The sequence below is a fragment of the Curcuma longa genome, chromosome 11, assembly GCF_044706935.1.
Source record: "Curcuma longa cultivar G26 ecotype Majalengka, Jawa Barat chromosome 11, ITB_CL_G26_1.1, whole genome shotgun sequence".
NCBI classification, from domain to species: Eukaryota; Viridiplantae; Streptophyta; class Magnoliopsida; order Zingiberales; family Zingiberaceae; genus Curcuma; species Curcuma longa.
This window is the reverse complement of record NC_133871.1, coordinates 22,521,526-22,537,764: the sequence shown is the minus strand read 5'-3', so window position 1 is coordinate 22,537,764 and position 16,239 is coordinate 22,521,526. Positions and strand designations below refer to the sequence as shown.

Sequence of the window (16,239 nt, the reverse complement as noted above, 5' to 3'; positions counted from 1 at the left end):
CAAACTATCTGGAGTATGTCAAGCGCGAGAAGAATGGACAATTGCTATCCTTGGTCTTAAAATATGCTAACAGTTGGGTCACTCGTATCTACTGCCACAGGGTAATTTTATGGATAAATATGAATTTTTTTCTTCTTTTTTAGTGTTGCTTCTGCAAAGCAAAGTATGCACAGTTACAAAGAGGTGAGCTAGCCTTCACCAAGGGTGCCTATTACATAGGAAAGATGGTGTGGAGTAAAGGCTACAAAGAGCTTCTTAATTTACTGACAAGGTACCAAAAGAACCTTTCTGGCATTCAAGTCGATTTATATGGCAGCGGAGAAGATTCTGAGGAAGTTCAGCAAGCTGCTAAAAATTTAAGTTTGGCAGTAACAGTTAACCCAGGACGTGATCATGCAGACCCTACATTCCATGAGTAAGTTGGAAGTTAGATTAGAGTATTTGCATCGTTACTACTAGTAACAATGTTGTTTTTTGGTTTCTCTTTGGACAGTTATAAGGTGTTTATTAATCCTAGTACCACAGATGTGGTTTGCACCACCACAGCAGAGGCACTTGCGATGGGAAAGATTGTTGTTTGTGCCAACCACCCTTCAAATGATTTCTTCAAGCAGTTTCCTAATTGCTACATTTACAATGATGGTGTGGAATTTGTCCAGCTAACTCTCAAAGCATTAGCAGAAGAGCCTTCTCCTTTATCAGATGAACAGAGGCATGAGTTATCTTGGGAAGCAGCCACGCAGAGATTTCTAGCTGCTGCAGAGTTGGACCAGATTGATCCAGCGAGAACTCCTACCCCTAGACGTTCGTTTTCATCTTCTCTGAAGCCCCAGAAACTGAAGAGGAACATGGAAAATGCCTCTGCATACATACATCAAAAAATGTCTGGAATTGAGGTGGCACGGCGGGCATTTGGTGCGATACCAAAGACCCTGAAACCTGATGATCAGCAATGCAGGGAGCTTGGCTTGGTTCTGCCTGAGAAGAAAAAGCGCAAACGCTGATGCACACTACTAATTACTGTCTTTCGATGGGCTGTTGATATCAACCTTATTTTTCTCAATGGAATTGTGTCTGCTGCTAATCTCCGAGTTCATCCGATCCCGTGCTTGTCTTAACTCGTAGACAGATCAGAGAACACAAATTGCAAGAACAAAATCAAAATAATTAGACGAATATCATGAAAAAGCAGAGAGAACAGCACGAGGTTTAGAAACGAAAGAAGAAAACAACAGAAAAGGCTCAGGTTTTGAACAGTTTCATCGATCATTACTTTTCTGAAGCAGAACTGGCTATTTGAAACTGTAATGTTAGTCATCATCGCCAACTGAAAGCAAAAAAATAATAAACAACGGCGGGCTCATATCAAGAAATTCAACCATTTTTCCCGTATGCTTCATGATTTAATATCAGAAGCGCGGGTAAGTTATAATCATCGCCCAACTCACATCGAAGACACTTCATTCTGTGAACGAGATCAAAAGATAAAAATTGTGGAAGAGATGTAGCGAGAGTTTTTAGAGACAGATTCGTAGAAGAACAGCCTCCACGTTAAGAGTAAATCTGTGCCTCCATGACTGAGCTCTCTGGGCAAAAAGCAAATCCCCAAAGATCTGAAGGTGAGGAGAGACGAGATTGTTCATAAAGCGAAATAGACGAAACAACTCGAAACGCACCAGAGAAGAATACCAGATCGAGGCTGCAAATCCACCAACGCCCCTGGCAGCGGAAAACTAGTTTGGAGCACGCCATGCGATCTCTATATAGCAAACAGAAGGATGCGATTCGGAGCCAGCTCCCAAACCCTAATCTCGAAACGGCGCCGCTGTTGGACAACAAGGCTTGTAAAGCGCGAGCGGCCCAGCCGCAGTCCGAGTTAGACCCGGTCTAATCGTACATAATTAATTACTCGATGTATTTACCAAATTAAGATATAATCAAACCTTTGATATATAATTTGGCAAAATCCAAAAAAATAAAGACACACTATCTTTTTATTAAATATATATATATATATATTTAAAATACAAAATAAATTTCTTTTAATTTTTCAATGACATTTCCGCTAACGCCTAAACAAGCGTACCCAAACATCTACCCACCCACCTACCTACCTACCTATCGACGTTTTTCCGACGACTATATTTATAGAGAGCACATGCGAGAAACCCATCTATGAGATGACGTGGAGATAGAAATGTGGATAAGGATGACCCACTCGTTCTTATCCAACTGCTCGCTTGGTGGCCCTTTAACAAATTATTGGTTGTCCCCCTTAAACTTGAAGGGCACGTCGGGAAATAAAAATGTCGACAGGTAAACGTTCGACCCACAGTGTGACTCCTCAGACCACGGTATATGTGCGCATTTCTCGTACCAGCTGTCCCCACGTTTGTCGTCCCAGTTTGAACCAATAGGGGAGTGGGTAGATTTTGCGGGTAGCGCTGGTCGTGTGGTCTTTTCTTTACGCGGTACTCCTCGAAACGACAGAAACACGTACATGGCTTGCCTCATCCGCGTGGGACCCTTCCACGTCATCGTCCACACCCTCTATTTATTGGCGTCTCGATAAAATCTGAGGTCTTTTTTTCTTTTCTTCCTGCGGAGCGCGGAGTGGGGTTGCCTCGCGGTGGCATCGGCCGTAAATAAGCCCAACTCCAGCCCATTCTCGTGGCAACCCTTTGCTCCGGCCGAGGACGAGCTCTCGCCGGAAGGGGAGACCGCCGGTGGCAAGTAGGAGCTAGATGGCTTCTCCATTGTTTTTATTTTTTTCGCCTCTTGAAATTTGGTGTAATTAGTTTGCAACGCAGGAAGGAAATCGATTTCTCTGGTTTGGTGTGTTTTCCGCCATCCGTCGGGTTTTGGGGAGGTAGGCGATGGGCAACGTTTCCGTGAAGGAGGGGGAGAACGGAAACTGCGGGTCTGTCGAGGGATCGGAAGATCGTGGCTCTGGAACGGGCTCTGACCCTCAGACACCGATGGATCAGATGGGCTTGTCGCAGCCGGAGAGCCCGCGGATGCCTAGATCGCCGCTTATGTTTGCACCTCAGGTTTGAATCGCCCTATCAACTTGTATTTGTCTTTTTCCTTTTTTTTTGTTTCCTTTTGCTGATCGGGTTGTCGTTCTTTGACGGATGCGTCTTCCTTTGGTTGGACATTGGTGAATGCTGCTATCGGATAAATGTTTGATTTAACACATTGTCCAATTTGGCCGTGCAAAAACTCTTAGGGTTGTCATATGTTGCGCGTTGACTGCTTTGTAGGACGGTCGACCAAGTTAGCCGCTAAATTTGACAATTATGCTATTTTTTGTGTTCTACAATTTATCAAATACACAATAAAGTTAATCATCAATAAAACCAAAGCGCACCAAAGTACTAGTTTTTGTGCTTCAAATCTTGTCAAGGATTACTCGTCCGCGTAACTTTTATGTTTGTGTTAGTTCTGTTCTTAGAGCAATCTTGGTATATTAGATCATGAATGCTTGTACGAGCAGCTATTTTTATTCCTAGATTATAGCGTCTGCTTCGTATAGCTGGAGGAAATTTGAAGAACTGTGGCATCTTGGAAGATCTATAGTGCAGCTTGCTAGTTCACTACATATAAGGCCAGTAACAATTTGTTTTGGACTGACAATGACACTTTCACTTCATTTGAATTAGTAGAGGTAGTATTTCTCCTTATCTTAAATGGACAAACTGAAACCTCAACCGAGGTGTGGGTTATCAGGTGAGAGATGGCTGCTTTATGTGCCGAGAAGGTGTTTTTCTTATGGGGTGAAGATGCCTCGCTCAAGATGTGTTTGCTAAAGTGAATTTTCTGGATGAGTTTGAGAGGTTGGATGAGTTAGGGACCTAGCTCAGAAGTCAATCAGTTCATGTGGCTAGGAGGGTCGACATGCAGTGAGGGCACAGGTCGATAGGAATACGTCCAAGCAATATGCAGATGAAATTTTCCCCACTCCAGAAATTTGTTCTTCCTTTTGGTCTAAAAAATGTTTAATTGTTCTTCCTTTTTCTTTTGGATGACCATAATTTTCTGATTGTTTGAACAGTTATCGGATTGTTAATTTCTGATATGACAAATTGAAAGAATAATGAAAATCGGTCAGCGCAGACTGTTAATTGCTGATCTTGTTTTTGCTTTATGGAGCAGATTGACAAGCAAAGCTTTGTTGCAGATTCCATTAACTCCATTGCAGAGAGCAGGTGACGGGCCTTCAGTTTTCAATCAAACTCAGATGGATCACTCTGATGGAATGCTTGATGCCCCACCTGAAAAGGGTGTTCCTACACTAATCACATGGAACCTCGGAGGGAATGAGGTCTTGGTTGAAGGAACATGGGACAACTGGACCTCAAGGTCTGAATCTGGGTCATAAAACTGAAACTGACCTCAACTTTTCATTTTTGTGTTTATGCCCGAGTTGCTAGAACTAATCCTTAATAAATTCCAGGAAAACATTGCAGTTGAGTGGTAAAGATCATTCCACACTATTGGTTCTTCCTTCTGGGGTCTATCATTACAAGTTCATTGTCGATGGTGAATTGAGATTCATTCCTAATCTTCCTCACATGCTCCATGCGAATGGACATACTGTGAACATTCTTGATGTCTCTGTGAGCATGCAACAGCCCCATATTCTCCATTAGTTGTAAGGAGATCCTGTGCTAAACTCTTCTTTTTCAGGAGTATGTTCCAGAGATTCTCGAAGGTGTTTCCGAGTTTGAGGCTCCACCATCTCCCAACTCCAGTTATGGGGTATCATTACCTGTCGATGAAGACTTTGCGAAAGAGCCGCCAGCACTTCCATCCCAGCTTCAACTCACAGTTCTTGGTTCCCAAGATGCTGAGGAATCTTCTTTGAAACCACAGCACGTTGTTCTCAACCACGTCTTCATCGAGAAGGGACGGGCATCCAATCGCTGGTTGCCGTCGGTCTCACCCACAGGTTTCAGTCCAAGTATGTGACCATGGTGCTGTACAAACCAATGAGAAGGCAAGAGTAAAACATTACTGTTTGTTCTTCAGCAGTGCTTTGAAAACTTGCTGAACTGGTGTGGAACTGATGGCCCTGCTAGTTCTTGATCATGCCTATTGATTTGAATTGTTCAGCCTGAGATCTGAACTCGGTCTTCGGTTTCAGATCTAGCATCGATCTACTGGTTGGTCTGATCTGACCTTTCAAACGGTGTTTGGACTTGAGTGCAACCCTCCTCCGTGTTGTAAAGAATATTTACTTTAGATCGCAACTTCTCATCGCTAGTTTTTATTTTTTGTTGTTTCTGTAAGCGTGTGTTAATATCATGAAAAATTACGTTAGTCTCATAACTTTGTATGCAATTATCAGCTTACACTACTGAAAGTGTGTATCACCAATTTTTTTTCCCTCTAAACAAGTAAACAAGTGTTTGAGCTTATAAAATTAGTTAAGGTCATTTTCGATCGTAGCCAAAAAACTGACGATATATTTGGTAAAGCTGGATTGCAAAGTGATTAACAGGTGAGTTTGTGCTATCATAAATCGGTAAGTACATAATTAACATGATTGCACTTCCCATTTAGAGTAAAAAGCTCAGACGCCTAGCATCCTATTGCGTCTTTGGTTGCGTTCTCTATTTGAAGAAAAATTCTTACAAATACGTCGTAATTAGTGATCGAACCACATGTGTTTGAGTGACAATTTAGATGTCCTTACTCATGTCTCGGGGACAATTTGTGAACCTTCTTGATTCTTATGTTTGTCAAATTTAATCAGTTATCAAGTTAATTGATTTGTTTTTGAGAGTAGGCAATTTTTAAGATTTGTTTTATAAAAAAAATAGAAGAACTTTTTATAAAAAATTTGATGCAATGATATATCACTCGATTATTATCTTGATCATGATATATCACTCGATTATTATCAACCAATTTGATTTAATCCATTTAATCGAAATTTAAATTTGAATTCAATTTCGATCGATTATTCAATTTAATCGAGATTTTTTTTACCCCTGCATTATTATTCAACAATTCAAATGCCAAAGGTGAATCAGTGGTTTTTGCTACCTTTCAGTTACGTGTTCTGGCCAAACCGCTACTCCCACGTGCATCAGACGCGTTGCAGTTTGCTGTCGCGAATGGAGACAGTCAATGGACGGTAGAGACGCCGGCTTCCGCTTCATTTCGCGGAAACAACAAAGATAGCAGGATACGGGAGATCCTCCCGAATCGTGCCACAGATGTGATTTTTGGAAACTGGATCGAATCAGACCCCAAATACCTCAATTACAGTTAATTTATCTTTTTTTCTCCCACCATTTTTTCTATCGTGATCTATTTTTTTTTCTTTTTTCTACAGTTAGTTTAGCTTTGTTTTTTCTTCAAAAACTAGTTACAGATCGGACTTGTTCGTCCTTATCCATATATTCCCAACGCGGCTGTCCCTGATTTCCTCCTCTCCCACCTGCTACGGCGAACTGTATCCTCCACTCAGGCGGTCGACGGCGAAGAACGGCGAGAGCAACAAGTAATGTATTTATTTGAATGCGTTTTCTTGGTCTAGGGTTTCTAGATCTCTTTTTTTTTGTTCCGAATGACTCTGTTTAGATCAGTAAATGTCTAATCCTAATTTCCAAATCAATTGGTCTGTACGACCGTGCGGCGTTGTTCTTCGCTTCCTTGCTTTGGTACCTCCACCTCGAGATCTCAGCGCCTCGCCTTCCTGCATTTGCTGCCCTGCCGCCGTTGATTCTTCCTTCTTCGTTTGGGATTTTTTTCTCAATTAGTTCAGTTACCAAAGAGTTGGTGTTTTGACAAAAAAAAAAAAAAAGGAACTTATATACGGTGGCAATCTTATTTGCCAAAATAAATAAAATTTTGTTTTGTTTCCTTCCCGGTTGTCCTTGCTCATTGCTAATTTGGCAAAACGCTTTTGCTTTTTTTTTTTTACGTTTATTTTTGCAGTTCGCACACTCTCTCAATATAGTTGAGTTGAAATTGCCGTCGGAAGGCAGTTGAGACGCTTGTGGGCGAGAGAGGGAGGCCAGGTGCTTCGATCTAGGCGGCGAAATGTGTGGGATCTTCGCATACTTGAATTACAATGTGGCGAGGGAGAGGCGGTACATCATGGAGGTTCTCTTCAATGGTCTTCGGCGCCTCGAGTACAGGGGCTACGACTCTGCTGGGATCGCCATCGACGCGGATCTCCGTAAGGTGGCCGGCTACGGCAGAGTGGAGGCAGAGAGGATGCCGCCGTACGATTCACTGCCACCCCTCGTCTTCCGCCAGGAGGGCAAGATTGAGTCCCTCGTTCGATCTGTCTACTCTGGTGCGTTGACGTTTCATCTCTTGCGTTCGGTCCTTGCTGGTTTTCGTATTTTTCCAGTCTTGCTATAGTTGCTGAAGTTTAATTTGGATTGCATGCTCGGTCAAAGATTTGATTCTGTCCCCACCTAGAGAACGCCGCTCAACTCTAGGGTTAGTAAATGGTTGTATTGAAATATTCCACATATATTTGTGGATGATTTGGAACTTATTCCTATTCCATAATGACCATCATGCAAAAAGAACAATATTGAATGAATAGTCTATTTCAATTTTTGTGTTAATTCTATTGATTTAATTTTCCTTTTTAGTATAATTCTATAATTCCCAAACAGGGCCTCTGGAAGAAACTTCTCAATTTATTATGTTTCTAGGCCAAAAACCGGATAATAATTTTTTTATATTACCAGAAACTAAACATGGTTTTGCCTGACATAAGCTTAGATAATTAATATCTCTGATTTTATTGCTAGCTCTTTAGTATCCAGAAACTCTGTCGGTAGCTAAATGACCTAGGTATCAAAAATGATATTACCTTATTATATACACCTAAATGGTGGGATAAAGTCCATGTAGTTTTGTTTTAAAGATATCTATGAGAGTTCTCAAACGCTCATATTTTGGTGAAGATGGGTTTCAGACCCAAGACCTTGGCAACAATTTCCAAGGCTAACTAAGTTAGTTGGTGCTGCCATAAAGTCAATATAATTGGCCCTCCAGAAAAATGGAACATACATCTTGATGTTTTTGTTGTTGTAATTATGCTGGGTTACCATGTATATATGATATTAACCGCGAAGCATATTCAACACTTTGCACCGGTGGTTAATTCTCTTTATCTAATTATTTATTATTATTATTATTTTTTGTAGAGGTGGATGCAATGGATCTAAATTTAGAAGAGTCTTTTCCTGTTCATGCTGGAATTGCTCACACTCGTTGGGCTACTCATGGCGTGCCATCTCCAAGAAACAGTCATCCACAATCATCAGATACATGGAATGAGTTCTTGGTTGTTCATAATGGGATCATAACTAATTACGAGGTCTATTTAGCATATTTTTTTCCTAGAATTATGTTGTATTTCCTTTTTTGTTCCATTGCTTCTTTCTAGATCTCTGAACATCCTACTAAAGCAACTCACATCTTGTACATGTATTTTTTTTGTCCTATTAGCATTCTTCATGTTGGCTTTAATTAAATTAAGAAAATATTTATTAACTATTAAGTTGTTGATTGAGTAGAGATTTGGATGCTATGGCTTGGCTACATCTAACTATAACTCTAGTGATATTGGCATATTATGATGACATGCTAGTTTAGTCCACTTAGTTGTGGGCTAACAAAGAGGTTTATAAGATTAGATGAGTGTTCTCCTATTCACTATGACTTGAGCATTTGAGGTCAGTTAATGTGTCAGTTTTCTCATTTAAACTGGCCCTGACAATGTGTGAACCTAATCCTAGGCATGGCAAGTTGATAGAAAGTACCCGTGTGATAGTATAGCCACTATTAAGTCTTCTGCTATTGTTAGCCACTACTTTGAGTTGAATAATCATTATCTTTGCAAATTTTCGTTCATATATATTGTCACACATCAATTTGTATTTGTATTATAATGAATTGTATGACAATCATATGATTCCAACTAATATGGGTAGTCCTCATGGTTTGACCAGATGCACTTTTTTATTTATTCTGTTAAAGTGATCAAGATTAAGGGTTTTTTGCAATTTTTTCCCAGTAAGTTGCAGGAACCATACTGTTGGTATGGAAGAAAAACACATGGTTTTTATACAAAAACCTCAATGCTTGATTATAAATCTTTAATGTGTTTCCTTTCAATGTTTCAGGTTTTAAAAGAAACGCTAGTTCGACATGGCTTCACCTTTGAGTCAGAAACTGATACAGAAGTTATTCCAAAGCTTGCAAAATTTGTATTTGATAAAGCTCGTGAGGAAGGTACACCTTAATCTCCTTAGTTGTCTCTGCAAATATGCTAGATGTCTGCAGCTCTATATACTACTGCATTTTGGTGAATGTGTAACACTAGAAAATAATATGTTTCTTGAAACATGCATCATTTGACTTTTAGTTTTTTGTTTAAATTTGATGTGAATTTTAATTTAGGATGATTGTTTTTGATACTTATTTTGATCATGATTGGTAATTGAGGGTCCCAGGTGAAATGAAAATTATGGAAATGTAATTGAGGGTCCCAGATGAAATGAAAATTATGGAAATGTAATAAGCTGTGTTAAGGTGATGTTTTGGGCATTTTTACTGTTATTATAAGCATTTTCTTTAGGTTTGTTCAACACGGTTTTCACAAATATCACTGCAACTTTAGTATTTGGCATAATGCAGTGAGTACAGCTAATTTAGATTGGATATTACATCTTAGTTCATGCAAATTTATACGAGTGATTTTAATTATCATATCTGAATTTTTTTTGTCTTTAGTCCTTGTTTATTCCATGTTTTTTTGGCAAGTTACTTTAAAGGGCAATGGATGAGGTAAGTGTCTTTATCAGCATTTTGTTTTTTTTTTTCACATTTGAGTTGGAAAAGAGGCACAATTAGTCTCATTGTCGTTTTATTCAATCACTTAAATCTCAGTGCTTGATCCTACTTGTTTTTCATTCATGTTGATATTTAAATTGGTCTTTGACTTTTCTTTATTTCCTCCATGAGCCGTCTTATCTTGCTCATTAAATTCAATACAGAAAAATAGGGATGTGTTATTAATTAAAATCAGAAACAGAGTCCAAATATTTCAGTTTATTCATTAAATATATCTAATTATTATGATAGCTTGACAATGCAGTGTCATTCATAAATTGATAGCTAGACTCTTGGGTCCTCTGTGATGCTCTGACAGGACATCTTTCCCCATCGCATCTGTTATGGCATAGTAAAGTATGGGTTTCTAAAGATTCATGTTTGAACCACTGGTTTACATCATAAAGTTTTGCTACATTGTCAATAATGAGATTGTAGCAAGCCATTGTGATCAGAGGAACCTAGTCTTTAATATGATGCAATTTTTTGTAACCTCTTCATTGGTCTGTTTTTTCCTCTAATCTTTTGATTAGCAAGTAATATGTTGCATTGCAATTGCCTTGGAGGATAGTTTTTTAATTTTGATGTGCATATATTATTTTTTAATTTTAGGTGTGGTATAGCAACAATAATAGCTTTTGATCATTGATCTTTTAAGGTGTGATGACCTTGACCTAGTTTCTAGTATGATGTTGTAATGTAATTGAATGTGTTCTTTTTGATCTACAAGTTTACTTGATTTGTTCTACTTTATGCTCTAGAGCACAGAGAGGTTATATTAATTCATCCTTGTAGATACAAAACAGAAGTGGCATCTAATGTTCATATTTATACATATTTAATTAATTTATGTTTCTTATATTGTCTTATTAATTGGAAGGGGAGCCTTGGTGCAACTGTAAAGTTGTTACCATATGACCTTGAGGTTCGGATTCGAGTCACAGAAACAATCTCTTGCAAAACGTAAAATAAGACTGCGTACAATAGATCCAATATGGTCCAACCATTCTCCAAGATCCCGCACTAGTGGGGAGTTTCGTGCGTCGGGTTACCCTTTATATTGTATCATTAATTGGATGGATATCACCAAATTTTAGTTAAATTTGCATTCTTTTCCATAGATGGTGAAGTGACAACAAGAGTTTTCAATCAAGGATTGGGTTCAGTGGATAACTAGATAATGAAGGATATGCACGTTCTATTCTATGTGATAGGCAATGATGGAAGCAGTATAATAGTAATCTCAAAATTTGATCTCTTTCTCACTAAATACACAATTGATGTTTGTATCAGAGCATCATACCTGCTACTGTGACTTTGAAACAACACTGCATTAAACCCTTAGTATATCTTAAACAAATATGTCAATTATTAAAGTTAATATTTAATTGGTTATTATGTTTTTTTTCAGCACAATAGATTTTGTCATTAGATATATATGTAGGAGTTCTATATATGGGTTTCTTCCATAAAATTAATGTCAATCATATTAACAAATTCCATTGAGAATCTTTCACATGTTTCTTCTGATGGCTTTGTTTCAGGTGAACAAACTGTCACATTTAGTCAAGTTGTTACAGAAGTCATGAGACAACTCGAAGGAGCATTTGCACTTATATTTAAAAGTGCACACTATCCAAATGAGTTGATTGCTTGCACGCGTGGTAGCACTTTGATCTTGGGTGTGAAAGTATGACTTCAGTGTTCTCTTTGCTCTTAAGTTGTGGTTTTATGAATTCAAGGATGACTTTATACCATATTCAATTCTGTTTATTGTTGTTTTGTATTGCTTTCAAGTTGATAAAGAATAAGGATGCAAGACAGTCACCAGTGCATTACACTAACAAGGAGAGAATGCATTCTTTGTATTTCTGATCGCATTCCTCTAGGAAGCTGCTGGTAGGAGTTTGTTAAAAGTTTATAGGCATGGTGTTAATCATCTTGACTTTAAGTTGACAATCTATGGGAAAGGTGAGTTGATCATTTATAAGTATTACATAAATACTCAATGTGCAAATGATGCTTAAAGAACACAGCATGAAGACCCAATGTGTTAATGATGCTTAAATAACTCACATAGAATACAGGACCGGCAAATCTAGTGGATGCAGAGTTTGTTTTGGTGATGATGTCTCAAACCTGTATTAAATGAATTTGTTTGGATTGTATTAGATAGTTGCCATATCATCATTCAAGAACTGGGTTCTTGAAGATTTGGGCACAGAAGTTGTATATCTCTAGACTTTAGCTGCAGCCTAGGACAGAACCGGGGAGATCAAACATTTGTTGTTAGTATTTCTCAATACAAGCATTTGCCTCATTTCATGTTAATGACAACTTACAAAAAAATACTCCATTGCTGTCACCTTCATACTATTTTATCGCTGTGTGCTTTTTCCCCATATATTTTCCATTTTAGAACACAACCCTTCATGTTAATGGAAATGCATTTGTTTTAGGAATTGGCTGACGATAAAGTTAGAGGAAAGTTGTTTCACGATGTAAAAGATCTCACAAAAGATGAGAAGCCCAAAGAACTTTTTTTCTCTAGTGACTTGTGTGCCATTGTAGAACACACAAAAAATTACTTGGCTATTGAAGATAATGAGGTTGTACACATAAAGGTAATGCCTCCCATTTTCCTATTTGTTTGTTTTTATTCTTGTTTGACTTTAACTTTATAACTCTTTTGTATTTGCATTTTTAATGCTGTCTTGCTTGTTTTTAGCAATGCTTACACTTTCTTTCCAGTGAATTGGTTATCATCTTAAGTCTGATGTTGTTTTTTTCTTTTTTGAGAATTCCGTAAATCATTTCTTATTGATGTTCTTGAAGCATATAAATGTTACGTTTAAAGGAAATAAAACAGAAATTGCTTCCTTCAGTTTGAAGTGCTCTAATGTGGTTTAATCATGGGCTACATGATGTGGGTCTTCAACAAAATTAATCACACATCTCAATCTCTATTTTTGTGTATTTTCAACCAAATCATTCAGTGACATTTCCATACATAGACACATAAGACTCTTCCATCATGTTAAATGTGTCATCTGTTAAATTTAAATTAATATTGACATTCATGATAATAATATAAATCATTATTGGTCTTTATTTTTAACTAGGATGATGAGGTCAATGTATATCAACTGTTTTTAAGCTAAATATGTCAATTCAATCTAATTCATTTTGAACTCTACTTGTTGTTGAGTGCGTCTTACAGATAGAAGAGTCACGGATGAAGAGTAATGATAACTGAGCAGAAAACTAAATAGACAATATTATTCACAGTAAGTACTACATAGGCATATTGATATCTATAGTATGAGATAACATATTGAAATGATATGTATGACAACTGAAAAGTAATTTCTAAAGGTCATTCACAAACAACTGACAGCTAATAGATGCTTTTCCTTACGATCTGTAAAATGCTAGTTGAGAGTGTTGTTTTTTTTTCTTTGTCATAGCTTGAGGCAAGAAAAAGCTCCTGTAACATTCTTGAGAATCAATGCAAAAAAACCTGATAACAAAAAACAAAATAAGTGGGAGAAGCCATATCAAAATGTGACAAAGGTTATGGAGGTTGTACAGTTTTATTCACCTTGTTTTAAAATTGTAAATCCAAATAATAAGAGCAACAAATTGCTTAGCCCTAATCCTTATGAGTCAGTTAACATATCCAGATATTGAGCTTTAGAACTATCGTTGATTATTTTGAGCACAATCAATTTATGTTAAATTGAATTTCCTTTGAGCTTTGAAGAATAAGAAGATTACATAGAACCATATTTAAGATAAGCAAAACTGCTTAGGGAAATTCAACGACATCTCCAATGCCCGAGAGGTTTTTCAGCAGTGGGTAGGAGTAAGTGGGTACTCAAGGATAGGGAGCACGCTGTCTGAAAAACAAGGTGTAGGTCTAAATATTATATGGTGAATAATCTGTATCTAGTTATCGTTAGCTGAAACAAATGTATGTTGTACTTCAGTGAAAAACATCTACACTCTTTCTGACAGCTAAAATGCTCACATACAAACTATACCTAAAAGGCTATGTGCTAGGTTCCTGGTTTTGGGATCACATCTATGGGTGACAACTTGCTGGAGGACCCAAGAAGGGATCTTGGCTTGATAAAGAGGGTTGGGTTGACTGCAAACTTATGTTGAAGAGATAAAGAAGAGGATGTAGAAGAAGAAACAGATACAAAAAGAGGCAGTTGATGAAGAGGAAGTCAAATGAATTGTAGACACACATTCAATTTTAATTAACTGAATTGAAATTTCAATTGACATTGTTCCCATGCATATGTTCCCCCATAGCCACTTGACGTCACCCCTATCATGGAAGGGTGCTTGTTCTGTAGGATGGAAGAAGGGATTAAAAACTTCTCATTTCCACTTTGTTCCAGCATCTTCTAGCTTGTTATTTTCAATTGCTTCAGGATTTTTTTTTTAAGTTAGAAGGCACATTACAATTACAATCTAGCTCCTTTGTTTTTCATTCTGCCATCTGTGCTTAGGTAGGGTCTTTGACAAAGGGATGGCGTCCCAAGTCTTTACAAGTGGGACTACTGCTGCTACAACTGGGTTAATTCAATGTCTTGGTTAGGCTAAAGAATAGAAAAATCTTGCAAGGAGTCTTCCAAATGACCTTTGATATTGACAAACCACACTGTTTGATAAACTTTGGTCAGTTTCCCAAATTTAGAATCTTTCAGATGCCCCAAAGTAAAGGTTGTGATATCCCTTAAACTGATCACACATTAGCCTTGGTCGATCATTCACTAGCTTCATGAACTAGATCTAGGCGTTGCCCTGCAGGTTGAAGGAGGTGATGCTCACTTGATTAACTCTTTTGGATATGCTACTTGTTTGAAGATGCATAGATTCAATGACCAATGTGAAAATACCAAGTATTAGCATCAAAAGAAAAAGACAATAGTGTATGTAATGCCATGAAGAATAAAATAAGAATTGCAGTGAGAACATCAGTAAGAGAGATGTTCATGCGAAGCAATATGGTTTATGTTTGCTTTATGTGAAGAGAATGATTGTTTTCATGATGGTTTTTTTTTTTTTTTTTTTTTTGCAGTGAACAAAAGGTGCATATAATCAATATCAAAAACAAAATTGTAGTTTGTTTTTCTTTGCTAACTCAGTGGCAGGTTAAGATTTGTGTGATTGGTGTCATGGAGAATAGAATATTGTTTTTAGTTTATTTTTGTGTTATACACAACCGCACGTATGCTTGGCTATACAACATCTACTACGTGATACCTTGTACTCTTCCATTTCAAAACTGAGAGCAGTAAATTCATTTGAGTTGATGATAGTGTGTATGCTATAATGTTATTTGAATTAGTGGAGTAATTGTACCGATGTTTTTTTTTGTTACAGGATGGTTGTGTATCAATACTGAAGTTTGATTATGGAAGAGAGAAGCCTGCATCTGTACAACGAGCATTATCTGTGCTTGAGATGGAAGTTGAGCAAATAAAGAAAGGAAATTATGATCACTTCATGCAGAAAGAAATATATGAGCAACCACATTCTTTAACTACTACAATGAGGGGAAGACTTAAAGATAATAGTGTTGTTTTGGGTGGACTGAAGGAACATCTGAAAACAATCAGACACAGCAGAAGGATCATCTTCATTGGTTGCGGTACAAGTTATAATGCAGCTTTAGCTGCAAGATCGTTATTTGAAGAATTGTCTGGTAAATCTTGGTTTTCATTGTTTTTTACTACAAGATAAATAGTCATCGTCTCTCTGATTGGAATATCCTTTCAAAGGTATCCCTGTTACCATGGAGCTGGCAAGTGATTTACAGGACAGACAAGGCCCAATATATGGGAAGATACAGCAGTATTTGTCAGTCAGTCTGGGGAAACTGCTGATACCCTCCTAGCTCTTGAATATGCATTGGCAAATGGGGCATTATGTGTCGGTGTAACAAATACTGTTGGTAGTACAATAGCTAGAAAAACACATTGCGGTATTCATATCAATGCAGGATGTGAGATTGGTGTTGCTAGTACAAAGGTGTGAGTGAGCAATTTTATTTTCCTTGACCAATGTGGCATATTTTCTGTTCTTGATGTTTTCTTTCTGTCAGGCATACACAAGTCAGATAGTTGCCATGGCTATGATGGCACTGGCTATTGGAGCTGACAGGATATCAACTCAAGCAAGAAGACAATCTATAGTAGATGATCTTTCAAACCTACCAAGTATGTTCTATCCTGCATGGCATCCTGTACAGGATTATGGAAGATGTTCAGAAAACTACTCACCTTTTCTTTCTCGTCTTCTCGCAGACAAAGTTTCAGAGGTGAGTTCTCAAACGCTCATATTTTGGTGAAGATG

At 37.7% G+C, this 16,239-nt stretch overlaps 2 protein-coding genes, 2 non-coding genes and 1 pseudogene across 4 annotated transcripts; 3 read left to right on the top strand and 2 right to left on the bottom strand.

Moving 5' to 3' along the window:
* Positions 1 to 205: 205 nt before the first annotated feature.
* LOC141837269 (digalactosyldiacylglycerol synthase 2, chloroplastic-like) lies at positions 206 to 1,083 on the top strand. Its single transcript, XM_074724706.1, has 2 exons — positions 206 to 415; positions 494 to 1,083. Exons 1-2 carry the CDS (start codon positions 225 to 227, stop codon positions 1,002 to 1,004), a joined length of 702 nt encoding a protein of 233 aa, XP_074580807.1. The 5' UTR covers positions 206 to 224; the 3' UTR covers positions 1,005 to 1,083.
* Positions 1,084 to 1,235: 152 nt separating this feature from the next.
* LOC141842478 (small nucleolar RNA Z223) lies at positions 1,236 to 1,329 on the bottom strand. Its single transcript, XR_012602916.1, has one exon. It is a non-coding gene; the product is annotated as a small nucleolar RNA Z223 (small nucleolar RNA).
* Positions 1,330 to 1,356: 27 nt separating this feature from the next.
* Positions 1,357 to 1,441, bottom strand: LOC141842447 (small nucleolar RNA U36a). Its single transcript, XR_012602886.1, has one exon. It is a non-coding gene; the product is annotated as a small nucleolar RNA U36a (small nucleolar RNA).
* A 1,165-nt stretch (positions 1,442 to 2,606) lies between these two features.
* LOC141837268 (SNF1-related protein kinase regulatory subunit beta-1-like) lies at positions 2,607 to 5,277 on the top strand. The gene is made up of 5 exons (XM_074724705.1): positions 2,607 to 2,733; positions 2,811 to 3,050; positions 4,181 to 4,362; positions 4,457 to 4,619; positions 4,690 to 5,277. Exons 2-5 carry the CDS (start codon positions 2,877 to 2,879, stop codon positions 4,969 to 4,971), a joined length of 801 nt encoding a protein of 266 aa, XP_074580806.1. The 5' UTR covers positions 2,607 to 2,733; positions 2,811 to 2,876; the 3' UTR covers positions 4,972 to 5,277.
* A 952-nt stretch (positions 5,278 to 6,229) lies between these two features.
* LOC141837361 (glutamine--fructose-6-phosphate aminotransferase [isomerizing] 1-like) lies at positions 6,230 to 16,234 on the top strand (annotated as a pseudogene).
* The last annotated feature ends 5 nt before the right edge of the window (positions 16,235 to 16,239 follow it).

Bases quoted from the DNA above. Each gene is read 5' to 3' on its own strand.
- LOC141837269 (XM_074724706.1), top strand. From the start codon at position 225: ATGGTGTGGAGTAAAGGCTACAAAGAGCTTCTTAATTTACTGACAAGG. The intron at 416-493 runs GTAAGTTGGAAG...CTCTTTGGACAG, and splicing joins GCAGACCCTACATTCCATGA to TTATAAGGTGTTTATTAATC.
- LOC141837268 (XM_074724705.1), top strand. From the start codon at position 2,877: ATGGGCAACGTTTCCGTGAAGGAGGGGGAGAACGGAAACTGCGGGTCT. The intron at 4,363-4,456 runs GTCTGAATCTGG...AATAAATTCCAG, and splicing joins TGGGACAACTGGACCTCAAG to GAAAACATTGCAGTTGAGTG. The intron at 4,620-4,689 runs GTGAGCATGCAA...CTTCTTTTTCAG, and splicing joins TGAACATTCTTGATGTCTCT to GAGTATGTTCCAGAGATTCT.